Source organism: Coturnix japonica, chromosome 10, assembly GCF_001577835.2.
Source record: "Coturnix japonica isolate 7356 chromosome 10, Coturnix japonica 2.1, whole genome shotgun sequence".
NCBI classification, from domain to species: Eukaryota; Metazoa; Chordata; class Aves; order Galliformes; family Phasianidae; genus Coturnix; species Coturnix japonica.
The window spans coordinates 15,207,462-15,234,759 of record NC_029525.1 but is presented as its reverse complement, the minus strand read 5'-3'; the positions used below and the strand labels follow the sequence as shown (position 1 = coordinate 15,234,759).

General features: G+C 46.7%; 1 protein-coding gene across 2 annotated transcripts in view; it reads left to right on the top strand.

Moving 5' to 3' along the window:
- The first annotated feature begins 744 nt into the window (after positions 1-744).
- IGF1R (insulin like growth factor 1 receptor) overlaps positions 745-27,298 on the top strand; it is a 132,418-nt gene continuing 105,864 nt past the window's right edge. Inside the window, exons 1-2 of one of the 2 annotated variants that reach the window (XM_015873184.2) lie at positions 745-2,078; positions 20,753-21,298. In XM_015873184.2, the coding sequence (XP_015728670.1) occupies positions 1,985-2,078; positions 20,753-21,298 (640 nt within the window). In that variant the 5' untranslated portion in view covers positions 745-1,984. 2 annotated transcript variants of the gene reach the window in all.

Below are 27,298 nucleotides of genomic sequence, written 5' to 3'. Positions count from 1 at the left end.
CTTGAGCCCTCTCTCCCCGTGCAGCTCTCAGCCCATCCCCATAAGAGAGCTGTTCACCTCCATGCATCCTCACAGCCCCTTCTGTGCCCACCCAGCAGCCAGGATGCAGCCCTTTGGGATGGTGTAAAAGCAGATGGAGGAACTGATGGAGCATTAATAATGTCAGATTTGAACCTTCCCTAATGAATCCCCCAGTCCAACCTGCTTGGGTGTGTCCATCCACCTGCCTGGCAGCACTGCGGGCTGCACACACAGGGATGGCAATGGGGGTTAGGGAGAAAACCTGCTGCTCTGTGCCTGCCCCCGGCCTGCATCCCACCGTGTGCATGGAGGGACTGAGAGCAGCCAGTGAGCGACTGCGGTGTGAAAATGGGAATTGGGTGCTTCTTTCTGCACCTAGCTCAGGTTCTTCCATTTATTTTATTCCATTTTATTTATTTATTTTATTTCATTTATTTTATTTTATTTTATTATTTTATTTTATTTTATTTTGTTTATTTCATTTTATTTCATTTTATTTTTATTTTAATTTCTCCTCCCGTTCCGTTTATTTCCTTCCCTCTCGCTGTGTTTATTCCACTCCACCCGTTTCATTCATTCATTTCCCCACCCAGCCGACCTGGCCCCTCCCCTCCCCTCCCCTCCCTTCCCCGCTCCGTTCCGTTCCGTTCGGTTCCGCTCCGTGTTTTCCGTTCCGCCCGCTCTCTCTCCGCCGCCGCCGCCTGGTCGAGGGGAGCGGGCAGGGTTGGGGGGGCGGCGTGCATCGGGAGCGCGCACGGAGGCAGCAGCAGCAGCAGCAGCAGGGCGGGCACGAGCCCCGTCCCCGCGCGGCCGCAGAGGGAGAAGCGGAGCGTCGGGCGGTTGTTTACGAGGAGGGCGGCGGATAACAACCGGGATAACCGGGATAACAACCGGACGGATCGCGGCCGAGAGCGGAGCTTTAAGCGCCAGGAGCGGCGGCGGCGCGACACCCCCCCCCCCTCACCAACCCTCACCGCCCCCCTTTGAGGAACGCGGACCCTCCGCGCGTTGCGGGGCTGTGACCTTCAGCGCCCCGCGCCCCTCCCGGCGCTCCCCACCCCCAGCCCGAGAGGAGGGGGGGAAAAAAAGAGCGAGAAAAAGAGCGAGAAAAAGAGCGAGAGGAGGAGAAGGATTCACGGAGCGGCTCCGGGAGGCTCCGCGCTGCCGTCCGGCCCCCCCCGCCCCCGCCATGGCTCGGCGGCTCGGAGGGATGCGCGGGGCCGGGCCGCGGGGTGAAGCGGCGGGGTGTTGAGCTGCTGAACCGCCCCGAGACCCCGCGGTGTGATTTTTATCATCGACGTTTTCGGATTTTTTTTTATTTTTTATTTTTTTAAATTCTCGTTATTTTGATTTTGAGGCGGCGCCGAGAAGAGGCGGCGTGTCGGGGGGAGCCGAGCTGTACCGAGCTGTACCGAGCTGTACCGTGCTGTGCTGTACCGTGCCGTGCTGTACCGTGCCGTGCTGTGCCATCGAGCCGTCCCCATCCCCGCGGCGTTGCGGAGCGGCCGCGCCTCTCGGAGGGCGGAGGGGGGACCCGGCGGGGCAGCCCCGTCCCCGCGCTCAGGGCCGGGCGCGCCGCTGTTGTTGTTTTGTAATCAGATTGTCTGGGCCGCCCCCCCCCCCCCCCCGCCTCCCCCGCAGCCCTCCCAGCTCCGTGTGTGTGTGTGTGTGTGTGTGTGTGCGGTGCTGGAAAATGGAGGCTGAGGATGCCGAGCGCCGGCCCCGCTCACGGCCCGAGGGCTCCGGGCAGCGGCGCTGAGGGGACGGGGCCGCCGTTGTTTGGCCGCCGGGAGAGCCGTGATCGCGGCGGGTCGTCGCCCTACGCCGTTGTTATTATCCGTAGGGCAGAAGAGGACAGTAAGACACGAGCCGGGGACTCCGTTGTTCTTTTTTGGGATTTTTTTTTTTTTTTTTTTTTTAATTTTTCCGGAAAAGGGGATTTTTTCCAACTAAAAAAAGAGGAATGAAGTCTGGCGCTGGAGGAGGGTCCCTCGCCGTCTTCTGGGGGTTGCTGCTCGCCTTCGCCGCGCTGTGTTTGTGGCCGACAAATGGGGAAAGTGAGTATTGCGGGGCTGGGGGGGTTGGGGGGTTGCGGGGTTGTGTGCGGGGCCGTGATGTGTCGGCATCGCGTTGGGGGGCACTGAGTGCAGCCCGGGCCGTGTTTGGATGCACGGAGCTCCTCGGGGGTCAGGATGGGCTGCTTCTGGTTTCCCGAGGAGCCCCCGATGGTTTTACGGGCTGCTCCGTCTCTTCTCACCGTCCTCAAAGCCGAGGTTGTTTCCTGTGTTTTGGTGCTTAATGCGCTGTGTGTGTGTGTGCCTCGTGTTGTCGTGGGGATGGAGGGGCGAGCTTTGGGGAGATGTGGAGCTTCTGTGATAGCGGTGGATTCGGGTTGAAGGGGGAAGTTGTTTGGATGCGCTGCCGACGAGGCTAAAACAGCCCGGTGTTTGAGCAAGATGCGTGTAGACGGAGTGTGTAACGCGCGTTGAGTAACGCCGCGTTTCATTAGGAGTGCCAATTAACTCCTTGCAAATGAGGCCCAAGTTGGGCTGGTGCGGGCGGCCGGGCTGGGAACTGCAGCCCTGCTGCCCAGAGCTGTGCCGAGAGGCAGCGTTAATCCGCAGGCTCGAAAACAAAAACCCCCCGTGCCCTTCTACAGGGAAGGGCTTAAGCAGGATCAGCCCGCGTGGAAAACAGGGAGCGAGGAGATGCGGTGCGCCCTGCGGGTCTGCTGTGCTGCCTTTAAGCCGAAGCATTGGCCCAACTCCTGCCATAAGATCGGGCACAAAGGGTTGGGATGTTGCTTCCAGTCCTGCCAAGCGTTTGCCGTTGCCATTTAACTGAAACGACCCAATTAAGAACCTCCCAAATGAAATATCTCCTACTGATGTCCGTGTTTACGTGTGGGGTGGTTTGCTGAGGAACTCGTCCTGCTCTGATCGATCCCCTTTGTAGTTTGCACTTTAATGGCTTTTGTTTTCACCACTTATTGCCCAAAGAATTTTGCTGTTAGGGGGAAAAATGATCTCCAGAGCAGATGTTTTGCATCTCTTCATATTCTTCTCTCTCTGCAGCAGTGGAAGGAAGATTAATCTGAATTTTTATTTGTTTTTCATATATACTGTGTCGTAGCTAAAAGGCACTTCCATTTTCGGTCAAACAAGCACAGCATTCCTAAATAGGAATACAAAGGAGTTGCAACAGGAGGGGGAAGCCCATCTTTTTGATGCCAAATTATGTGAAATCTGTTGTTGGTTTGGAGACGGAGGGCTCTGAAAAATGCAGGTAGTCTCAGTGGTGTGCAACTGGGTGGAGGAGATGCTGCAAGATGGTACGAGTTTGAGACTTGGTTAGAACAGCATAAAAGTAACAAGGCCCTTGGTGAGGATGGAGCTCGTGCTGTGTCACAGTGCCTTTGGTTTGCAGGGCTGCACTGCTGGGGGCTCTTCCATCCAGGGATGGCTTTGGGATGCAGCTTAACTTCAGTGTTTTCTTCCTTTGGTGCCTTGAGCACGGAGGGGTTTGAGCTTTGCTCTCGTGTGGTCTGTGCTTGTGGAGGGGTGTCTGGGAGGGAATGGGGTGAGCATTTAGAATAAATGGATTTGGTTATTAATCATAGTTCAGACTGAGTGGATCTGCTCACCTTTCTATGAGCTCTTGTTCATCTAACTGATCTGTGCTTTGTATTTCTGATGCTAATAAGCAGCAGCTCATGTTGTATGCTCAATCTCTATCCCAAGCTGCCTACTAAAGCCCTCCTGCCCTCCCAGTGCCAGCGCTACACACACCTGGCTTCACATCAGCACCTCTGTGTGCGCCTTTTGGTCGGTGGATGTTGTTGGATGGAGCTGGGAAGCTCCTGGAGCTGAGGCTGCAAGCAGGGAATGCTGGCGGTGGAGGAGCAGCCGGGTGTGGAGCAGTGGGGGTGGAAAGCTGCTGGGCGGCAGCGGTCACTGCGGCTGTAGGAGGGAGAGCTGGGCTCAGGTTGTGTGTGCTCTGTACTGGAGCAAAGGCCTGTGTGAGTCAGAAACCAGAGGGGTTAGGAAATGACTTGGCCAATGTTGGGCAAAATGCGTCGAGAATGTGAGAAAGCTGAGGAATGGGTGTGGATGGAAGGTGGTAATGAGGAGATTCAAGGCTGAGCCGGTGTTTGGGAGAAATACCCCCCTGTGTTTGAAGGGAGGGAGCAGTGAGGGGCTGCGGGCAGCAGAGTGGCTCAGTATGGCAGAAGGCAGAGAGACTACAGTGAAATGAATGGTTTTCCCTCTTCTTAATAGGTGATAACTGGGCAGCAGTGATAGCTTGCATCAAGTGTTCTTTAATCTTCACACCGTGAACTTGTGTCAGTTCTTGAGCTCTAGCATGAAGCTGTCTTGTTGGGGATCATGTGTGCATGCATGTTTGTGCACATGGGATGATGGATCAGCTGCAGTTTGTTCCTGATGACTATGGTACGTGTTGGTGAGCGTCAGAAGGCTGAGGTACAAGTAATGGTCTCTGTAATCTCATAACTCCAGATGCTGCAGGTTGGTACTAATAGTTTTGTTCAGTTTCTTCTGACAAATACGTGACTTGAAGGTTTTGGGGCTGAGATGGAAGTGGAACGTGCCACTGCTGGGAGTGCAATGATGTGTTTGAAAGGCAGAAATACTGTTTTAGTATTTGGGTATATTTGACGTGTGTAATTTTTCTATCATTGTAAATTGTATAGACAGCTTCTTTGTGTAGGATAGTTGGATTAGTTTTTATGATTTATGGAAGCTGCTTTAAAAAGAATGGCTTCGGAATGTTCATATTGCACTAAGGCAGGACTCGGCACACAGCAGTCGCCGGAGACACGCTGTGGTTGTTGGCCAGCCTGGTTCTTCCTCGTAGCCAAGTCATGACAGGTACAATCTGGGCTGGTTTCTGTAGTGCTATATTTATCTTTGTTGTGTCCAGAACTGTCTGAGACCACGTTTGAGGACAGCCGAGCAATGAGCTGCGTACCGTGCTCGTACCTCCTTGTGCTCACACTCTGCAGCACCGGTTCCCCAAACCCCAAACCAGGCTCTGTCCTTTGCACAGGGGTTGTTCTGCTACAGGAACTTGCAAACAGTTTGGCTTATTCATTAATGAAGGGGATGCATTCCTGCAGAGCTGCTGTTGGCATGGCAGTGGGTTGTGAAGGTTTAACTGGCGATTATCAGGGAAAGCTTTCCTCTCCAAACTCTGCAAGTGCCAAATATGAGCAGTTCCTTCAGGATTTCTCTCAAGGCACCGATTACTCCTTCGCTGTCAGTGTATGGGAGTGTTGCTGTTGATTTTTAAAATGAAATAGCTCAAAATTTGTTGAAAATCAAGTGTGAGATGCAATGTTGTTGCTGTAACTTACAGTTCCGTTTGCAGCTGGTTTGTAAGCTTTAATGCAGAACCGCTTTCTGTACTGACAATATACCCAGAGTTGTGCAAGTCCCGATGCTTTGCTCCTTGCTTAGTGGGCAGGAGCAGAAAGAAGCCTGTGTGAGTTCCAATGGTGCCACGGAGGTCTTTGAGGTAACTGAGTGCGTGGACTTCCCTAGCGAGGTGAGATCTGACCCCAGTGAAGTTGTGGGGTTGTTCTCTGCATGTGCTGAGATGCACTTTGGAACAACAACTGTTGGCTCTTAAAGCTGCACAAAATCATTTTAATAATAATATGGAGGAATGATTCACATTAAAATTGTTGCTAAAGACAAGAGGCTTCTTAAGCAGGAAATCGGTGAACTGTCCATGTATCTGCTTTGCTGCAGTGATACATTAAATAGGGGTGTGCTGAGCTTCTGCAGTCCAGTGGTGTGAGGAGCTGGCTGTGCTGTCAGCACAGCGTGTGTGACCGGTCAGGAGAGTGTTATCTGCAGGCTGTTATTGGGGCCATTACGCTGTAAAGATAGCGCTGTTGACTTGGTGTGAGCTGAGCTCAGGTGGAAGCACTTTCTCCTTTGCAGGTGGGCTCCTCCTGCTGCTGCCCTTTCCCCCATGGGCTGAGCAGTGTGTGATTGTGATGGGCAAACAGCAACAGCCCTGCAGCTCTCGTTGGAGTCTGGAGCTTACCTGACAGGTTGAAAATAGACGGCTTGATGGGAGGATGGAGCACGTATAGAGCAGAGCTGGGATAATGCACTTTCTGAAGTCTCTTGTGTGTGTAACTGCTGTGGTTTGGAGCATTGCAGTCAGCCTGAGAAGGCTTCCAGGTTTGGACACACAGGGAATCTTGATAAGAGCTGCACTGCTGTGTTTGGGAAGGTTTTTGGTGGGGAAAGAGGGTCTCAGATGTCTTGGATGTGAAAATGTCTTCTCTGAACAAACTGATGTGGTGCTGGTGTGCTTATTTCATGGACAAGCAGCTCGGTGTTTACACTTTACTGCCATAATCTACGTGGGGATCTTGCTGCTTTCTGTGTGATGGAGTGGCCATCAAAAAACAGGCTTTTCTAGAGGGGGACGGTCTGACAGGGACTAATGGGCATCTCCAGCCTTATTCAGGTACGGGGTTTGGACTGGTGCCTGGTGACAGCTGCTCCTGGAAGCAAACTTCTCAGGGAATTGGCTTGGGCTGCAGCAGGGCTTTATTCCTGGATCTCACTGGAGTGGTTTCCTCGTTATTTGCTGCTCGCAGGGGAATGCTTGGGCTGTAGCATTAGAGTTAGGATCATTTGGAAATGATTTTCTTGTGCTGCCTGTCCCCTCTGTTCCTTGCCACTGTTTGTAGTTTACGTGTATGGGTCGCGATGTACAATTTGATTGTTACTGCTGTATTCAAACTTCATGTACAGCACTGGGGATGTGCTATGCACCCCAAAATACATACAGAGTTATGGGCTGTTATTGCCAGGCTGCCTCAGGTGGCTTTGTGTGCATTTTGTCTGCAGATGCACGTGTGGCACTTCCAGGTGAGCTGTGGGATGCACATCCATTGCTGTTCATGCATGTGCTTGTGCTCCTTTGGACACTAGGGGAAGATTCGTGGCAAACCAGTAGAACTTGGAGGAGGATGCCCAAAGTCCACAGGTGTGCAGGCCCTGCTCCTCACCTACCTGGGATACAGAGGTGTTGTTTGTGCAGGCTGTGTTGGTGCTCCCTTGAAGCTCAGCCAGTGGCTGCAGCCACGGTGCAGGGTGTGTGTGCAGGTGTCACTGCACAGTGGTGGGGATAGGCTGTAAGAAAAGCACTGCTGCTGTTCTGAGCTTGAGCCTTGGCTTGTTTGGCACCGTGGCTCTGGAGGCTGGTAGTGACAGAAGGTTCTGCTTTTTGTTTTGGTTCTGGTGTGCACTAATAAGATCCTGGGATTTCTGTCTGGTTGGAGTAGGCTGGTTCTGCACTCAGACTCTCACTGATGTTGCAGCAGGAGTGAGGAGGAGGGAAATGCACCTCGGTGCAGTGTGTGTTCAGGCAGTGGTTCTGGACTTCAGCAGAAATACGTGTGGGGTGGACATCTGTTTTCACGTGGTTTCTATCCTGTGCTTCTCTTTTAGTAGTCCACTGTTTAAGCAAACATTGCATTCACTGTGAGGCTGCGCTGCCTGCTGAAGAGCTGCCTTGGGTTTTGTTGTTGTTCCCCAGCCGGTCTGAGAAACAACAGCTTCACAATTCAACAGGTTTGGAGAAGATTACAAGAGGAATTTGGGGTGGATCGCAATCAGCACTTCAAAAGCCACTGCTTCAGAGTAACTCCCCTGTAATGCAGCCCAGTGCCCATGGAAAAACACTGTCATCTTAACAGATGCAGTGTTATTTTGGAGATTCCACTGTATAAATACATGGACTGTGGTTAAATTGTGATGGCAACAGATGCAATCTCTGCTCTTGATTCTTTCATCTCTCTAATATTTAAAAATAACCCAGGAAGTTAAAAATGCCACGGCTGGAGATAGGCTTTGTGAGCTGCTGGGGCTGCACCTCCTGGGCCTCCATGTCTGTCACTGTGCATCAGAGCAGGGCAGGTATGAACTCACTGCTGATATCAGTGACTTTGTGTTTAACTTTGTCTGCAGTGCATCACGTTGTACGAGGGCCAGAGAATTGGGATGTGGGGCTCAGCGCTGCAGCTGTGTGCACCAATGTGTTGGTGGTTTTCCTGCCTTGAACAAGGAGCTCTCAGCCCGTTCCCTGTGTTCTCTAGCTGGGTTTTTTTTGACTGCCAGCTGTTGCACACCTTGATTTATAACATGGCCCTTATGGGCGGTGCGTCTCTTCTTTGTTGTCTTTTTTTCCTGCCAATAAAGAGCATTTGTCATCTTGCTACCTCTACGTAAACAACTGACAAAGATGTTTGTTCACATCCTCAATTGTCACGTTTTTAAGAGGCAGAATAGGAGATATTGTGCGGTAGATTGCTTCCCATTTGCATTCCTTTTCTATTTGGACAGAAAAGGGAATTGTAATTAAAACGTGGAAGATGAGTTTTGAGCTTTAATTAAAAACTGGCCGAGGTGGACAGATGTGACTTAAAAAAGGTCATCCACAGAAAAAATGATTTCTCACCGTCCTTGGGAAGCAAAGACTGCTCATCACACAGGGCTGTGCAGTGCTGACATACCCGTCATGTTGGGAGTGGGATCCATTGGACTGGGTGGGACAAGGGAGGGCCACAAGGAGCTGTCGTGTCTGGGAGGGAGCGCAGCTTTTTCTGTGCAAATTATATGCTTACTATTTTTATTTTATTCAAATTACAGTAGGCATTTACCCTAATATATGCTGTTATAATTTCACGTTCGATTTGTAGCGAAGCTTATTTTTAGAAGAATGCGTTTAAGTGGCTCGTATGAAACGCTTTTCTATTTTGGTAAATGAAATAATCAGGTCTTATTGACTTTTAATTTCATGCAAATGGCTTTTTTTTTTGGCTTGGTGGCTGGGTAAGCAGAACGAAACGCTGTGATTTGGAAGTATTTTCTTAAGGGGAAGAGCAGGAGGGTGGTTGTCCCTCGTGGGGGGTGGAGGTAATGGAGATTGAGGCATCTGCAGGTACAGAATGGAGTAGAATGAGTTTTATGTGACTTTATTGCCTGTTTTTTTCTGGGTTAAACTCAAAAGAAAACCCAATAGATGCTGCATTTAGGAGCTGGTGGAGGAAGGGGGGGATCACAATTGATCTCTGTTTCCTGTTGATTCCAAAATTACTGAAGTGTGAAAGTTGAGAGTGACCCATGGCTCATGGGGGGGGAAGCTGGAGGGTGGAATGTGGAAGTGGCTCTGTGCAGTAATTTGATGCTGCTCAGGGTTCTGCGTAGAGATGCCCCTATGAGAACAGGTGTGGGGGGCAGCAGCGTGGGGTGAGCATCACTTGGTGGGACAGGGCAACAGGCCCATGCAGGGCTGGTGGGGAAAGGGATTCAGGCAGGGGCTTGAGGTGAACCTTCCTATTAGCCTTCACCGTGCTGCAGATGCCCAGGTTTTGTCCCAAAATTCCTTTGCTCCCAGGTGCTGTTCACTGTGCAAAGCAGCTGCAAAATGACCATCAGATTGCATGGTGACAGGGTGCAGCAGTGCTGTGATGGGGAACATCTGGTGCATCATGGTCATTTCTTGTGGTTACCTTCTGACAAATCCTTGTCCCCTGTCACTGTGCAGTGTTGTCCTCCTGCAGTGGAATGGGATTAATGCTGTTTTGAGATAGTAACTAACATTTTCACTTTCTGTTAGCAAAATATGTTTTGGTACCAATGTAACTTAATGGTTCCTGGGCTGCCTGCATGGAGAGCAAATTGTACAGAAGGGGGATTTCTGGAAGAAGCTGAAGGGAGGATTTATACTGTTCTCAGTTGGGTTTGGGACTGTGAAGAAGCCTCAAAGTGATTCATGAGGAGGAAACTGAGCTTGGTTACCTGGAGGAGCAGGAGATGTGAGGTAGAGGTTGTCCCTTTTCTGTTTATTGCTTCCCTCACAGAATTGCATGTTTATGGCCTTTTTCTGAAGTGGTAATTTGGAAGGAAAGCAAGCAATCCACGTTTCGTCTTGTGGCCATTGGGTGACTTTTAAGCCGTTGAATTGCCATTGATGTGCGCTCAGGTACACTGTGCTGAAACCAACCGAGGGGGAAAAACACACTTTTTCTTGGAAAGCCCATCTGAGCTTTTTCCAGCGTTGCTGTACTGAGGGTTGCAGGAAGCTGAGAAGGAGCGAAAAGGGATGGTTGTTCTTGCTGTCTGAGAGCAAACAGAATCGGGGAAAAACTTCTCCTTGGTTTCTGAGGAGCTGGGTGTGTGGTTTGCACCGTCAGAGGAGCTGATGCAGTTGGTCTGGGTTTTGCAAGTCAACAACCAGAGGAATAAGTTACTCGCAGAAGATGTAAAGAACTTTGCAAGCTCCCAACGCTGAGCTGCGTGGTTGCAGTTTGGTGAAGCATGGCAGGGCGGGGGTTGTTAGAGATGTTGGATGGCTGCTTCCATGCACAGTGAGCTGGGAAGGAACAGCGCATGGAGCAGAGCTGTCTGGGTTGTAATGAGGGCCCTGGGAGCTGCAGGAGGGCTGTGGTAGTGAGGAGCTGCAGCTCCCAAACCTGTTCTTTGTCCTTTAGGATCCGTGTTGTGATTTGCTATAATAAAAGTACTTTGTTAGTACAATTAAATGCATGATTTTTTTTGCAGTGCTGTGTTTTGGAAAATCAATTATGGCCATTTTCCTTTGAAATGACGGTAAGACTGTTGTGCTGACAAAGTAGGATGCATCAATAAGTGGTGTTTGCTGTCCACTCAAGAGTAACATGCTCCTGTTTTTTCTTAAGGAGCAGGATGTTCCCTGCAAGTCTGATCTGTGCTGGAGCAGAATGAGGGAGAGAATGTCAGGAGAGGCCACCTCAGCATTGGACACGTTGTGTTTGTTTGTCTTAGACAAAAATAACACCTTGCCCCTTCAGAAGATCATAATGCATCACCTGATGAAACAGCCCAGAGAATAAGGGATGTAGTTAACCCTTTTCCCTTTAGTGTCTGCAACATCTGGATTTGTTTACTGGCTCACCAAAGTACTGTCTGAAGATCAGACCTCTTCCTTCCTTACACTGATTCTTCGTTACTTTTCGAGACTTAAAAGCAGCCATAGATGAGGGATGTCTGCGTTTCCTCTCACTCTTGCTCAGTGCTGTAGAGAGTAGGTCTTGCAAGTCATGGCATTTGTTCAGGCCTTTCAGGGGAATTCTCTAAAAACGCTTTGCTTTCAATGCAGTGAAGGAAGGGCAATGACTTGCATGGACTGATAGCACGGCTGGGAATTGGTCAGGTAGCATAGATGCGATCTCTGCTGTTTCTCTTGGATGGTTTTGGTATCAGTCAGTGGAAATGGGCTGAAAGGGCACACAGATGAAATCCTTCCCACTTGTTTTCCCACCTTGCCTTCCTTTGAGTGTGAATTACTTGAAGAAAGTGTCTGCAGCTCCCACTGGGTCAAATAGAGGTTGAGATAAAACCACTTACCTGTGTGTGGTAATATCAGTTGTCCTTGGGGAATAACCCCTTGGCAGGGGGGTTATCGTGACTGACGTTTTCCACTTCATTAGTAAGTTTTTTGGTGAGCACGCAGCCAGGCACAGGACTCCAGACCTGTGTGTTGTAGGTACCTTCCTCACTTCTCCCTCTTGATGGGCTTTTCCAGTCAGATCAAACATCACCCTTTGTGCCGATCAGTGTGACTGCAGCCTGCTTGACCTGCTGGCTCGCTGCCTTTATGCTCCTTGATGCAATATTCTAATAGGTCTCGCTCCTGTCTCACTCCCCCATGTGCGACTGCCAAGGGACTCTGCTTCAGCACGGAGAAGTTCCGTTCTGATTCATCTCTGCTGCCTCCTAATTTCCTCTTTGGTTTAACTTCACTTTGGGTATCCAAACTGAGGTTGAAGTGTGACTCTTCAGTGGTGGTTACCTGCCACTACCCTCCTGTGCACCCAATGCAGATGTCACTACTGTCAGTACTGACTGCGTGTGACCTTCGCAGGCTGATGCATGGGTTAACACCTATCTGCTGGTTCCCAAAATTGCTGGTTAGCTGTAGAGAAAATAAGGGGACTACCTCGTGGAGCTGGCGTGTGGTAAAGCAAAGTGCAGACCGCTCAGATATGTTTTCTTACCGTGGAACCGAACAGCCCTGCACAAATACCGTGGTTTTCTTTCACAAGGTGGGAGCTGGTGGAGCTGTGAGCACGGTGAGGCTGAGGGCTGTCTGTCAGCTCTGCTCTCCTATGGGTTTGTCTTCAAGTCAGTCATCCCCACTGCAGCTGGAAGGGAGCTTTTCACATTCTTCTTTGAAATGCTTTTACGTATGTTCTATTTTCCCCATTTTTTTTCCTTTGTCAGGTCAGAGTTAGTGCTTTGCCATGGAGGTGTGTTTTGGCATGGCTGTGGTGCTCTTGTTACCCAACATCATGGTACCATCATCCCCTGCCCGCAGTTGGGCTGGCATGGCTTGATGCTGTTCAGGCAGGAAAACTCTTGGGACTGCTGTCGTGGCACATCTCATGCAGTGGAAAGGAGGTTCTTCCTTTACGTGATAGGACTGGCAGCTGGTTATGCTGTTGCATTGCTTCTGTAGTTTTGGTTAAAGAAGTTTAGTACTGAGTAAATATATTACTCATCTTTTGGTTTAGCAGAAGTACGCAGTGAGCATGGCAAACGTGGTTACCAACAGATGAGCATTCAGTAGCTAACTAATGCCAGTAAGTTCAAAACAAGAAACCCCTTGAAGTTCATTAACTTGGTTTATGTAAGAGTGTCAGTGTTTTGGGTTATGTTGGTTAGAATTACTCTGCTGAAAGAACAGAATAGTTTTGTCTCCTTCACTTTGTGACTATCCATCTTTGTTCTAGCTCACGTTTCTTCTCATTCTTACTTCACCTTATGCATGAATAGAATGAACACAGAAGTAGTAGCAAGGAGCTAGCAGAACTGCTGAAGGACGTGTTCTCCAGCTGTATCTGTGACTAGGAGTGGGTCGTGTATGCAAGGTATGAAGTAAACGTAACCACAGAGATGGTCTGAAGCTGCAGATCTCAACCAAGGCTGGCCTTGATTTACCTTCTGGAATGAGAAGACGCAGCTGCAGGTGGCAGTGAAGGGAGGTCCCAAAGCTGGCAGTTTTGCAAGCATCCAGGATACCTGATGCTCTTGTTTTAGCATCTCTGTGACTGTGAGTGCAGTTGCCAAGCAAAAAAACTCAGTACAGGCAGACTGATTGAATACCTACATCACGTTGTTAACTAGAATTACAATTTGCACGTTGTTCACAGTGCTTATAGGCAGTGTTTAGAAACTGCTTGTAGGGTTGGAAGCCCACTGGCTTGGGCAGTGTATAAATACGAAGTCAGAAGCATCCAGAAAAGCGAGTTTGCATGGGAACTCCTACTGCTACAGCTATGTGGGTTTGTATTACTGTTAAATTTGGTTCTGGTGCAACAGTTTGCAGTTGATAAGCCCCAGACTCGTCACTTTGTCTCTGGTGCCAACCCACATGTTTTACCATGTATTTGGAGAGAAGGTTCTTTTTTCAGTCTAGTTAGCTCATGACTGGAAAGCCCCACAGTGCCTGCATGTAAGTAATTTAATACCTTTAAGGCCCTTTTTTGGGGGTGCAAGCTGGTCATGTTTTAACTGCCTTGAAAAAACAGGTTCCAGCATGACCTGTGTGATTTCAGCTGTGTTGTTGCCATGTGAAGCGAGGGCTGGGAAGGCTCCCTGCCCTCTTAAATCAAGTTTGATAGCACTGTCTTTTTCTCATGTGAATTAGATGCTTTTAAGAAATATCTCGCTTCTCTGATCTGGTGGGAATTTTGATTAGGTTTGTTAAACAGAAATGGTTCTGCAGAAGGTCAGAGCGTGTAGGATTTCTGTTTCATCAGAGAAACTAAGAGAGATTATTACTGTTTGATAGTAGGGTCGTGTATTACATACTGTTATAAATAGTGGTATCAGATCCTTTGCTGTGGATTCCGGTGTAGCTAAGAACAAATTCTGACTCTGTTAAATTCTTTTGCTGACCGTTAGAAGCTGGGTGCAGTTATACACAATGGCACAGTCATGTTTGGGCAGTTTGTTTCTAACAAAGTCTAAATGATTTGACCGCATTGACTGGTTGGCTTTTGGAAAAGGGGAAATAGAAGCGCTAACATACGTGAAGAAGAAGCCAGTTCCCCAGGTAAGTGTGGACAGCAGCACAGTCAGGTCTCCTTAATTGTAATCTGAAGAGCCCAGCCATGTGATGGCTTCTCGTTCTGTAAGGACTGCCTGCTTATCCCTGCATCCCAAGCGCGAACATCCCATAGGCTGCCATCAGTCAGTGCTGACTCACTCGGATGTGTAGCCAGCTGTTCTGAAAGTAAATAAAGAAAATCTTGCACACGGTTATTCTTTTAAAGGTGGGGAAGAACTGTCCCCAGGAGAGACGGTTTCTGCTAAGCTCTATTGTCATGGCAGATTGTGCAACGTAAATTCAGTGTTATAAACAGCTTGTAATTTTAGTCTTCTACTTATGCGTTAGCAGGAGTGAGACAGAAGCTGCTGGCATTGGGTTTAAATGTTATTAGAAACCACATTAAAAAAAGAAAAAGTTTTATACTTGTAGTTATTGATCATAATGTGCCACCAGCTTCCTTCTATACTGTGTATTTAGGATAGAGTGGGATGCTTTTTGTTTTGTGCTGCTGTCAGAGAGGCAGTTCTGCAGGAATTGAAGGAATGCAGAGGTTTGAAGTCGATCTTCTCACAAGGGTGAAGCTTGTCTTGTCAGCTGGGCTCTACCTGCTTGCTCTTGTGGAGGTTTCTTTAGTTTGTTTGGCTTGGGCAGTGTTTTCACAAGTTGGCAAACTCAACCGTATTGTGACTCAATTGTTGCTGTGTAGTTCTGGGGGTTGTTCTGAAATTGCATTAAGCTGTTGCTCCATGCAGCCCCCAGTCACTTCACCAGAGTTTGGAGGTCAGCTGTAATGCTCCATCAGAGGCTCTTGGAGTTGGACACACGTAGTGGGTAAGGACTTTGCTGTGGATTTCGTGATCGTTAGCTGCTTTCCTCTTCTATTGAATGGCAGAGATTCTTGTAGGTGTTTTCTGACCTGGGAACTACAGGTTGTTGAGTTCAAGGTTTGATGCTACCCTGAGTTGTTTGATAGTCAGGGTGTGAAGTGTCACCATGCAGGCCCAGCCGCTTGGATGTTACTGCAGTACTGTCTTCCATTTTGGCCCTGTGTACCCACGAAGACAAACAGCAATCGGTGCCAGCTGAGCCGCTCACGTCGTGCTATTTCAGTAGCAGGAGCTCACAGATGTGGCTTCAGAGGAGCCCCTGAGGGATGTGCTGGGTCAGTGCAGCAGGAGTGAGAGAGGATTAATTTGGGGATGACTTTGTCATGAGGATGCTTTCATGTGAGCTCGGCTAAATCTAGAGCTACTTGCTCTGGTGAGCCGTGTGGAGAAGGCATCAATCAATATTATTATAGGGATTCAGTTCGTTCTGTTGGCTCCATTTTTGCTAAGCCGCTGTTCCTGTTGATATTCAAAGTAAAATGTTGGCATGGAGGAAGCCAGTGAGATGAGGGACAGAAATGTAATTTATTCTGGAAGTTTATTTGTATGGTTTAAGGGGGCAATTGGAGGAAGTTAGTGGGAAGCAGCAATGCCGAGGGTACCTTGGGGCTGTGACAGCTGAAATGGCAGGCACAGAAAGGCAGCTCTCAGCTGTGATGTGGGTCATAGTCCTTCTCTGTGTTATTTCTGTGAATGGTTTGTTCTGGTCAGCTTGGTAACACAGTGGCCATTGGCTTGGAAATATATAGTTGGTAGAGTGGCAAAGGAGCAAATTGAAATAGAATGTGTTTTTCTAGGGACTGTGGGAGATAACGAGAACGTCTGTGGAATCCAGTTTGTTTTATGGGTTGTTGGGCCAAATCTCATTTGTGCCTTTTGATATCACTTTTTCCTTCCAAATGCAGGAGAGAGGAAATCTATAGGACGATGAGAGGCACAAGGTTAATTGATGATAACCAATGGTTATACTGCAGTATAACCACCAGTCCCTTGAGCTTTCAGAAGTTGGTTGTGGTCTAGCTTTGCCCTCAAAGCTTGACTTCTAATTAAATGAACAAAAAGCTGGGCTTAGATGTGTAAACAAGAACGCTCTCAAGACTTGCATTCAAATGGAAACAGTTAGTTTTTGTTTGGGTTTGAGTATCCCTTTCATGTTTTGCAAGCTAAAGATGGCAGTGTTGTATGAGCATTAGAAAAAAGGAGCTTTGGTTTCTCTATGGCCTGAAATGGTTGGTGTTATTGGGTCAGAGGATGCCTTTTGACTCCCTCCCAGTGCAGGGAGAACTTGGTAAACCTTGGGTGGTTCACATGGTGAATGGAGTGAGGAAGCCCCCTTGTTGAATGGCTTGGAAGGCAGCTCCGAGCGTGTGATAGAGGTTTAGTTCCTTGTTACTGTTTCTGACATCCCAAGAGGTAATAGAGGAGCTGGCTTCCCGGGGAAGAGCACAAGTGATTGATGTGACACATACAGGATAGGTGAGCTTAGAGAGTACAGAAACTTTGTGGGAGGTTGTGTAAGTACATTAACGGCACTAAAATATATATTTCATTCACAATGTCACTACGAAGGCAAAAACCGAGAGCGTGGTGGGTGGTGGAAGACTGTTTTAATGTAAAGTGTCGTAAGAAATCTCTCCAACCACTGATTTCTGTGAACTCCACATTTAATTTCATCTTTACACAGTATGCAATTAAAGAATCCTTAGGCTTCTGCAGTAACATTTCTCCCTGCATCTGCAGATGGTGCAGCTATGCTGAAGCCTTCCCACGTGGGCTCGGAGGGAGGTTGTGGCTGCTGATGAGTTCCTCCTTGGGCTCAACATGCTTGATGCGTTTTGGAGTGGCATTATGGGTTAGGCTGTGTAAATGGTCAGGCCTGGCTGCAGTACTGGGCTCTCCAGAGATGGCCAAATAAATTCAGTTCTGTTTGTCAGGGTTGTACAGCAGTGCCGATGGCTTTAATAAAACAAGCGTGGTAGGTATCAGGGAGAGCAAAGATGAAGATCAGGTATTACTGTTCCTAGGCATAATGTTTTCAGACCGTTTCCTTTCCATTTCCACTGATCCTTTGCTTCCCTTCTGAACAATTACAGTTGTGTAGAAGAGAGGCTCCCTTTCAATCTGCTGAAGGGCCTTATTGTGCCTTGGTACCTTTTCTGTAACCTGATTCGGGTTGGTTTTGAGTAACCTGGAGGCTCAGATGCTTTCATCAGCTGTGTTTCTTTAACCCTCAAGTGTCTGCAAGATCTTTTTTGTGCTCTTTTTCTTAAGGTACCAGACAAGCCCCTCTATTGAGTTAACCCAATATATAGTAAACATGTCAATGTGCAGAGCGTTATGCATTATGCAGATCTAAATCCATCCGGTACAATGAGCTCCTTCTTTGTTGTTGTGAAAGAGATTGTGACACCGGAGATGTTCGCCTTGAAATGGACACTGTATGGTGCGGAGCTGGGATGAGCACCACTGGACCACAGCCGTGTTCAGTAGCTGCTTTGGACTTCTAGTTAACTAAAGACCTGCCATAGATTAAAAAACACATGGTGGGCAGGAGGTGGCTCTGTAGGGAATGAACACCAGCGCTGTTCAGAGATGTGCTTCTCTCCCAGCAGCTCTGGGCTGCTGAAGGATGGTGTGTCTGAGCCTCTCCTTTAGGAGACTGGGAGATGGCAGCAATGCCTGTCCAGCTATGTGGGCAGGGCTGGAGTGCAGGGCTTCAGTGCTGACGTGTTAACTCCACAGAAGTGTTTGTGTCTGGGTAAAGAAGCTGTTGCTGCTTGTTCTTGAAAGAAATTCTTATTTAAATAAGTGGTTTCCCACCTAAAATGAGATTTAGTTTAGAATAAATCTGAGAGAAGGTATGTAGCTTAAGGAAAGGGTGGAAAGTCTATATGCAGCTGAATGAAAACAGAGCCAGTCTGACGTGGTAGTTCTCCTGGGTGTTGGTAATCTGCCCGAGAGCCAGAGCTGCTGGGGCAGGATGAAAGCACGTGTGCTGCCTTTTTATTTCTCTGTTAGTGAGCAAAGTAAATGCATGGTAGTGAATTCCCAGTTCAGAGCAGAGCACGAAGCAGCAGCAAGCTGTACCAGTCAGATAGAAGAATGGTATCTGCTGGGATATCAAAAACTCTTCAATGGAAAATAAATATTCTGAGGAACATTTGAGGTGCTGTTCAGCCCGACAGGCCAGAGTGTACTGCGAGTCCACGTATGCTTTTTGCAAAATGGGATCCAAAGAAAACACAGCGCTGCCAACTGGAAATTGTGGTACACTTGGAGCTCTGATTAATTTGTTTTTCATAAAATCCCTTTCAGGGCAATGAGAAAAACGTGAGAAAAGATGATGCATTGTGGTATAATTAACTTTGGAGAACAACGTGAACTTTAAACGAACTGAGGGGAAAAAAAAGTCTGCTTTGATTGGAACTATTCCTCCCAAATATTAGCACAGACCGAGGTGTTTGTCCTACCTCCCTTTTAGGGCTCTCCCGTTCTCATCACATACATTGAGGTCTGCAAGACGTAATTTCCTAGATAAACTAATAAGTTCTGCAGTCAGGAGTGTTCATCAGTTCTTTAAGCGCTCATCTGAAGGCAGTTCCTAGGCTGGAGCCCACTGGACTTCTTCCTTCCCTGTATTAAGGGGATGAGGTTTCATAACTGAGTAAAGAGAGTGCATACTTTTTCCATAAAGTTCTAGGAATCTCATTGATTTATAAAAGCATTAAATATCTGATATTAAGTAACTTTCAAGCTGGGACAAACATAAAGCTAAAACCAATATGACTTGTAAAGCCAAGCTGCAGAATGGGCGCAGGAGCAGACGTATAATGCTTTAGTTAATGGTTGCTGCCATTTCTCTTACAAATTGTTCTTTAGGGTATTGTAACTCAGCTGTTTTTAAACCCATCACTCTGGAACCTTGCCTACAAAATGTCAGCACAAGTGCAAATTTTACTCCTTTAACAAAATAAAGGGCTTGGAGCAGCTAAGCTTTCTAAAATTTTATGGCAGTAAAATAAATTCTGCTGCTTCGGCTTTGCCATAACAAGAACCATACTGTTACCTTGTGCTGCCAGGAAGCAGGGGCAGAAACTGGAGCGGTTGGATTGGAGAAACAGTGTGCTGTAATTTGCAGAGATCCTGTCCTGTTGGGTTGGTTCCTTGTTTTTAACATCCCTCTAACAAGAAAGTGGCACTCTTATTCTGCCTGTAACAACGTTATCTGCTGCAGTGATTTGGCATATTATCCATCTTTTAATTCCTTGTTGGGTAGTATGAATTTGTTGCTGGATGTTAGCGTTGCTGTGGTTTTAGCCTGTTTGCGTTCCGGACCCTTTGTTAGCTGAAGTTATTAGCTTCAGATAAGACTTGTGCTACACAAGGGCTGCTTTGGGTTGTCAGAGTGGTTTCTGAATCTCTGGACCATTTGTCAGGGTTAGAATTAAAATTTTTGGCTTCAGTGTTTATGTTGAGGCTTATTCCTCGTCTGAGGAGGAGATGTTGTTAAAACAATTAAGCCCAGCATGTGTAAGAAGAGAACCTTTCCACAAAATTAAATTGCTTGGGGTTTATTTAAGTTTTGGGTTTCCCAAATAAATTGGCATTTGACTTTGTTTGCTTAAAAGCAACTAATTATCTATTCTGGGGAATCTGTATTTCCATGGGAGACAAAGTCAGAGGGAGTCCAAGAACAACAGCTCTCTGCACACCATCGTTCTTTGTCTTACTTCAAAGTGTGTTTTGTCTCATTATTGCATTATTATTGCTTTTTTTTTCCAGTGCCTTTAAAATTCTTCTTGTGGTGCATGTATTAGATGGAAGGATCTAATACATAGGCTTATTAGGGAAAAATCCTTTTGGCCATTGTTTTCTAGAGTGCATTGAGTTCAATCTCATGTTTCCAAGGGAAATTCCTCACTGTGATGCTGTGTGTTCTTGTAAACAAACTTATCCTGTTTCTGAGAGGAACTTTTTTGTCTTGATGCCAAAAATCAGTGAAACTGGGATCATAGAAACACGGGAATGCCATGCATTACAGGCCCAAGTGCTTTCTTTTCCTCCCAGTTGCAGTGTAGGCTGTGCTGGACACTTTCTGTGGTCCTGGTGGTGGTGCTGGTCTGTGGCTGGGCTACCATTGAGAATTTGGGCTGGTTTACCCTGTGACCCTGGAAGGAAGAGTGATTTGAGCAGTTGTTTGCCTTTATGCCCATGTATTGTGAAGGCTGGGGAGGAAGGAGGAGGTAAATTCAGTACGCACTGACCAGTGAGTTCCTGTCTGTGCTACTTCTTGGGAGCCATGCGGCTGAACCCCTGGTCAGATCCCATGTATATAATGGTTTTAATTTAAAGCAGGTCATGCAGATACACTCAGTTTGTATTCCTCAATCTGTTGCAGCTCTCATTTCCACAGCAGTAAATAAAACAAGGGTCCTTTGTCTGCTGAAGGACGTGGCTCGTAGCTCTGTGCTGCTGCTGGTAGTGCTCGTAGTGGTGGGTTAAATGATGTAAATATTCAGGGTAGATGTAAGCCAAACACTCATTTCCTATTTTAACATTGCAGCCTAATTATTAAGTCAAAACAAAACAAAATAACCACCCATCAAAGCGTATGGCCATGGGAATAGCCTGCATGCATTACAACTTTAAAAGTCTTAAAAGTGCTTTGTTGCTAACTTTCCTTTTTTTGTCTTCCGCGTTTTCAGTTTGTGGGCCAAACGTTGACATTCGCAATGATATCCATGAGCTGAAACGTCTGGAGAACTGTACGGTAGTTGAGGGTTTCCTTCAGATTCTGCTCATCTCTAAAGCAGAGGATTACCGCAACTTCCGCTTCCCGAAGCTGACTGTCATTACTGACTACTTGCTGCTGTTCCGTGTGGCAGGCTTGGAAAGCCTCAGCGATCTCTTCCCCAACCTCACAGTCATTCGTGGGAGGAACCTCTTCTACAACTATGCCTTGGTTATCTTCGAAATGACAAATCTGAAAGAGATCGGGCTTCACAACTTGAGGAACATAACCCGCGGGGCCATACGGATTGAGAAGAACTCTGACCTGTGTTACCTCTCCACGGTGGACTGGTCTCTCATCCTGGATGCGGTTTCTAATAACTACATTGTTGGAAATAAACCGCCGAAGGAGTGTGGGGACTTGTGTCCAGGAACGATGGAGGAGAAACCATTGTGTGAGAAGACCTCTATTAACAACGAGTACAACTACCGCTGCTGGACCACCAACCACTGCCAGAAAAGTAAGAACTTGTGCTTTTTTTGTTCTCTCTTTCTGAAGTAAAGGCTTAATTCTGTGGTTGTATTTTAAGCTCTTTAACAACCTAAACTTTTATTCTGGTATGTAGGCCATGTGACATGTTATCCAGTTACCAGACAGATGAATTCCTATCTGCAAGTAAAGGTTCATCACGCTCAATTAAAACAGCAACAATACAAAGCCAGTCTCAAAAACTCACAATTTTCTGGGATACTGAAGTTCCAAGCGTTTCAGTGTAGAGTTAGAGCCATTGTAGCAAAGCTGGAACCACTTCGGTGTCTGTGGATGATTTAAACAGGAGATAGATGGCTTTCAGGTACCGTCTTCTCCTTGTTGAAGTGACATTTCACATGTGTCTGTGTGTGCTTCCCATTGCTGTGCTGAAGCTTTGCAATTAACTTCATTTGACTTTTGCCTCCCCTGGAACGAACCTTGAGGAATTTCTGTGATAGTAAATGCTGTATGTAAACATTTTTACTAAGATCATATTTTACAGTACAATCTGTAGTGCTGAAGAGTCGATGGCCATCGTGACTCTCAGTGAAATGATCCTTGTCTGCTTTCTTGCTGTCTGGCACGACGGGGTTTTTGTTTTTCCGATAGCAATCAGTAGCAAAAGCACAAGCTGATCTCTTCCCACTTTTTAAAAATAGAGTAAACAAATACATAGTTTACTCAGATAACACGATTGCATGACAGGCTTTTTGAGTTCATCCTGTAACTTCAGGAAAGCTGAGCCCTGGAGTATCAGCAGGTCTTAATTACAAGCAGCCGTCGCTGGGAGGAACAGTTCCTAAATTGCATGCACTGTCCTGAGTAAAGCTGCTCTAATGCTGGGAAACATAACCAGGGCTGCTCAGCCTGCCTTTGTCTGGGGAAGGTAGTTGTTAGGTGGGTAAAGCTCTCATTTTCAGTTAAAGGGAGCACCTTGTCGGGCCCTTTCATTGAGCATGTGGCAAAAATATCTCTGATGGAAGTCACATATAGGGCTGTGATTTTTATTAGTAACTTATACAGAAAATAAAGCTTGTGTTGAAACAAGAAAACCCCTCACACATAACTGGTAGGCATGTGACTTGTCTGAGGTGAGGGAAGTGAGCTGCTCTGCTTTGTTCCCATGTGCTGCTATGAGTCGTGAGGCTTCAAGCAGCCAAATTTGTCTTCATCATGAGAGTGCAACTCCGTTCTCTGCAGAGTGTCATAGGTGATTCCTTTGCAACCTCCTTTGCCCTTAGTGGTTTGAATGGATGTAACTAGAGTGTGTTTAATGGAATACTTTTCCTGCTGTGTGCTGTAGCTATTTGGAGTAGGCAAAAACAACGTACAAGGAAAGCTTGTTGACTTCTAGGGGAATGTTAACATAATTTGGATCCCAAATGCACATGAGAAGAGATCTGTTTAAATAAGATGAGGTCATAGTTAAACTGTGATGACAGCACTTTTAAGGAAGGTATGTAAGTAATGTAGTTCTTTCCCTGTGTGCTTTAATCTTCCTTTTGTGGGAGATCACGAAGAAGAAAGCAAGTATTGAAATATAGCCTTAAAAGGCTCATTAAGAGCAGTAGTTTTAGGCTCTAAACTTCAGGGTATCTTACCATGCAGAGTGTAACAAAAGCTACCAAGTTCTGTTAAATAAATAGTGAAGAAATTGGACGTATTTCATCTTCTAGCCCTGGTAATCTATGGAGTTTGGGAGGGGAAGGCTTTTCCATTTGCCACCTGTTGGTCTTAAAATAAAAGAAAACCAAACCACCATCCAAAAGTTAGTCCCCTTAGGAAGATAAACCAGGGGAGGTGCAAATGCCCAGTTGTTCAAAAGGAAGCTTTTAGTCTGTTGTGCTGCATTGCATGAACATGTTGGCAATGAACTCCTTGTCTGGAGAGGATTCTGCTGTACAAAACTACAAGGGCATGAAAAAGAATAGAAGCTGGACTTGAAGTGACCGGGTGTTGTTATCTGTGTTTTCCTACCAGTGCAGACATGAGACCTGTGCTATTTTCCAGGAATATTTTCTCATGTAGTATTTAATTTAACCCTGACATTCTCCATGTGCGTCACAGTAACGTTGAACTGAAAATGCTGTCTGTCATTCAGGGTTCATTTATGCCTTTTTATTTTTCTTTGTTCTGGATCTGTGGAGGAGTGTACATGAAATCTCTTTTGTCCTTGTGTAGGTTTTACGCTGAAAGATATCAGGTTGGTGGGTAACGTTGTGTGGGAACACTGAGTACTTTAAAGTAGCCTGCCTTCTTGTTTAGCGTTGCCATTGAGTGGAAGTTGTTTTTTTTCCTTCTCTTTCTTGCTCACAAACAAAGGAAAAATGCTGTGCTTCCTTCAGTGTAACTTGTGCAGGAACAATGTTGGGGGTGGAGGGAGGAGAGAGGGAAGGATATGCTGTGTTTGACTCACAATAATCCATTGACGTCTGTGTAATAGAACAAGCTACAAAGCTGTAACTCCTTTCAGAGCTCTTTTTTTTTAAGGTTTAGCATGAAGTGTCAGCAGTGTCTGCCAGCTGTGTTCCATGGAGTCTGTGCAGTGTGTGCATCCCTTTACCTTGCAGTGCCCCTGGGCAGCAGCCTTGCTTTGCTGGCTGCGTTGGGTTTGGTGTGCTGTGATCTCTGCGACCTGCACCCAGTTTGCCCGCTGTACTTCATTCATTTCTGTTGCAGATCTGAGTTAGAAGAGCACTAGAGTTGTTTACATGAACGGTTGGGCTTTGAGGCACAGGCAGAGATGGAAGGGTTCAGGCACGTAAATAAGAATCTTCTCGGCCTTCTTTCCTAGCAGTTGTGACTGCTGGGAGCCCTCTTGGAAAGCTGCTTGCATCTCACTCAGCATTGATGTACCTGCAGGGTTTTTAGGGTTTTTGGTCTCTGCATGTTAATCGTTTATCAGTTCTGCATCCACCATCTCGTACCAGCTGTAAAAACTACCTAAGTTGTTGTCTGAAGTGTATGAGAGACCTTTGGAATTAGATTTAAAAAATATTATGGGCTTAAATTCTCTCTGTGGAGAGAACTGGGATTGTAACTGTGTGTTTTAAGAGGTGAATTTGATGTGAAAAACAATAGCTCGTGTAGACTGCTCCGAAATACGACGGAAGAGAACTTCAGCCTTCCAAGTGTGTGAAACCAAAGACCACAGAAAAGACGTGTGAGGATTTAGAGGCTGATAAAGAAGCAGATGGCAACTGAGCACAAAATGTTTTCAATGAAAATGTATCCTTATTCCTCTCTGAATTGCTTTGGCAGTGGCCTGAAAAGATGCGGTCTATGTGGGGAATGGTGAACAGGAGGGAAAGAATGACAGTGAGTGGGAAGCGTGGTCCATATGTATCTTCCACTGAAATGTTTAAACATATGGAGACAGTAACATGATGTGTTCTCACAAATATTCGGAATCTGCTCCTGTTTGTTTACACGGAGCTCAGCAGATAATGCAGCTGAGTGGTATCGTTTGACATAGCTCCATTGACTCGTGCAGTGCTCACCAGCGCGCGCCATCTGGGGCTCTGCTCCCTGTTGATTCAGCAGAGTAGTGGTGAAAACCATGTGCTGGGATTTGTTTTCCCTTCCTCCTCCTTGGTTTTTCCCTCTCTTTCTCACTTCCCTGTGCTTTGGATGTATGTGAACTATGGGTATGAGAGAGAAGGGGGGCAAAAGACAGCAGGGAGACGAGCTGGAGGTGCTGTATCATGCTGTGTGTGTTTTGTTTTCAATTCCATGCTTGTGCTGCTGTTTGCTGCTTTATACAGAGGTGTGTTTTTGTGTTTTGTTCGCTTGCTTGAAACCTGAAATGTAGCAGAGATTTCCCGTGTCAGCGGAAGACAGCGAGCACTTGGAGTTTTCCTCTTCTAGCAGCAGATGTGACATGATACAACGTTTAGTGGAACTCGTGTGTATGGTTCTGATCCAGCTGCTTCTGCTGGGTTTAAGGGAAGCAGATAGGGTTTGATACAAACCTGAACGTATTTAGATGCTGACAGGTTGTTTGTCCATTTGGTTGGCATGCAGACTGCAGTGAATGCACGTCTGATGTGAGGAATAAACAGAAGGGTGGACAGAAATATTGGAAAGGACACAGTTGGTGTCACCAAGTGAGGAAAAAATCTGGAGCACGTTAAACATTTTTTGTTAGTGTTTTGGTGCTGAATGAAGCTTTTCCTGACTTCCAGTCCCCTCCTGAGCAGCCTGTTCTTCAGCCAAAGGGTTCCCAGAACTTGTATTATGGCTGTGAGAGCATATTTAATTAGGAAGCTGGAACGGCCGCAGAGCAGCGCGGGCCAATCTGCAGTTAATTACAGGAGCAGCGGTTCATATTCTGAGAAAAGGGCTGAAATGTAAATGCGTGCTCGCTGTTTTCCTTTGTGCTGTACAAGGTTCTGTTGCAGGTTGCCATAACGTGGGAGGAGCATCTCAAGTCCTGCAGCCGGTGCCAGGCACCAAAAACCAAGTGCTGATGTTTACGGTTTGTGATTTGTGTTGGCCTTCTGTATTCTGCTGGCACAAATATTCAGCATTTTTCAGTTTTGTTTTTCATTATTAAAGGCTCGATATGATGAAATGTGTGCAGCAATGAGGATTTGACAGGAGCTTTTTTATTTAAAAACACTTCAAAATCGATGCAGAAGTTGTAAGTCATAAAGTCGAGAGCAATACCTTGAATTCGTAAGGTAAAATGAACTCGGGATCTTGAACCTTGTGTTTTCTACTTGCACTTGCATACGTGTGCACACAGTTTTTCTGCTTTTGGCTTTGCATGCAATGCTTCTGCAGATAGCAGCTACATTCTGTCATTGCACAGAATGAGGACATCGTATGGTTTGTAGAATTGCTTTTTCTCTTTAATTATTTTACCTTCCTTTGCTGTGGTGCCGTTCTAGATCTGTGAAGTTAAATATGTGTCTAAACTTGAACCCTACCTTTGGTTACCATGCACAGCATGGATTTCTTGGCACGGTTGATACATGTTAGGCAAATGTTTGGTGATAGAATAGGCAGTTGTGTAGTTAATTACATGCAATGTAAGACTTAAATTTGATGATAAATTGTCGAAACAACTGGGAATAGCGAGCAAAATGTCAGGGAAATGTCAGTTGTAAAAGCAGAAGAAAGCTGTGTTTCTGCAAATGTTGCAGGGACGAGGCAAACTTGCTCTGGCTCAGCGCTTCCTGCAGCTTTGTATCTGTGCCCATTACCTGTGCGTGTCGGCTGTTGGCTCCGTAGCAGTTGCTGGGGATTCCTGTTGTGGCTGTGATTGTGTGGATGTGAGTGAAGGTGAGCTGAGCTGTGTCCTTCCATCTGGGAGGGGGCCCTGAGCAGATCTGTCCCCCACCAACCTGTCCCCTCCTGATGGATTGCACAGAGCTGTATCTGCTCTGATGGCTGATCCGCAATGAGATTTGGCTGGGGTGGGCTGCAGGAGATTTGGAAGTGGCCATGTGAGCAAAGTCACTGAACTCGCCAACCCGTTTTCTGTATGAAATAAAGGTAAATCTGAGTTCAGCCCCGGGTCAGCTGTGCCCCTCACATTTTGAATGGAATGTGCCGTTTTTCCTCCTCCAAATACGCATGAATGTAGGAACTAATTGTCCTGAAGGGTTTTCATGAATTGTTTTCATGTGGCAAACAAGTTTCTCAGTGTGTAACAGTGATGAAGCAGTCTTTGTTTAGGCTTCCTTCCCACTGATGGTGTGATTTCCCTCTCAAGTCAGTTTATGGCTCTGAGAACTAACTTGTAATAGGATGCTTGAATAATAGTACATTAATTCAGACTGTAGGATCCCTTTTGTCATGTTTTTTTTTATCTGCTCCTCTACCCCCTTCACTTCTGGGGTGAGCTGGGCCTCATTCAGTTATTGACTGTTTCCTCCTCTCCATCCCCAGGGAAGTTCTCAGTGTTGGCAGTGCAATGTGTCTGTGCTGTCAGCTCAGCACTGAAAATGCTGCAGCCAATGGCTTGTTCAAGGGCCTGAGGTGC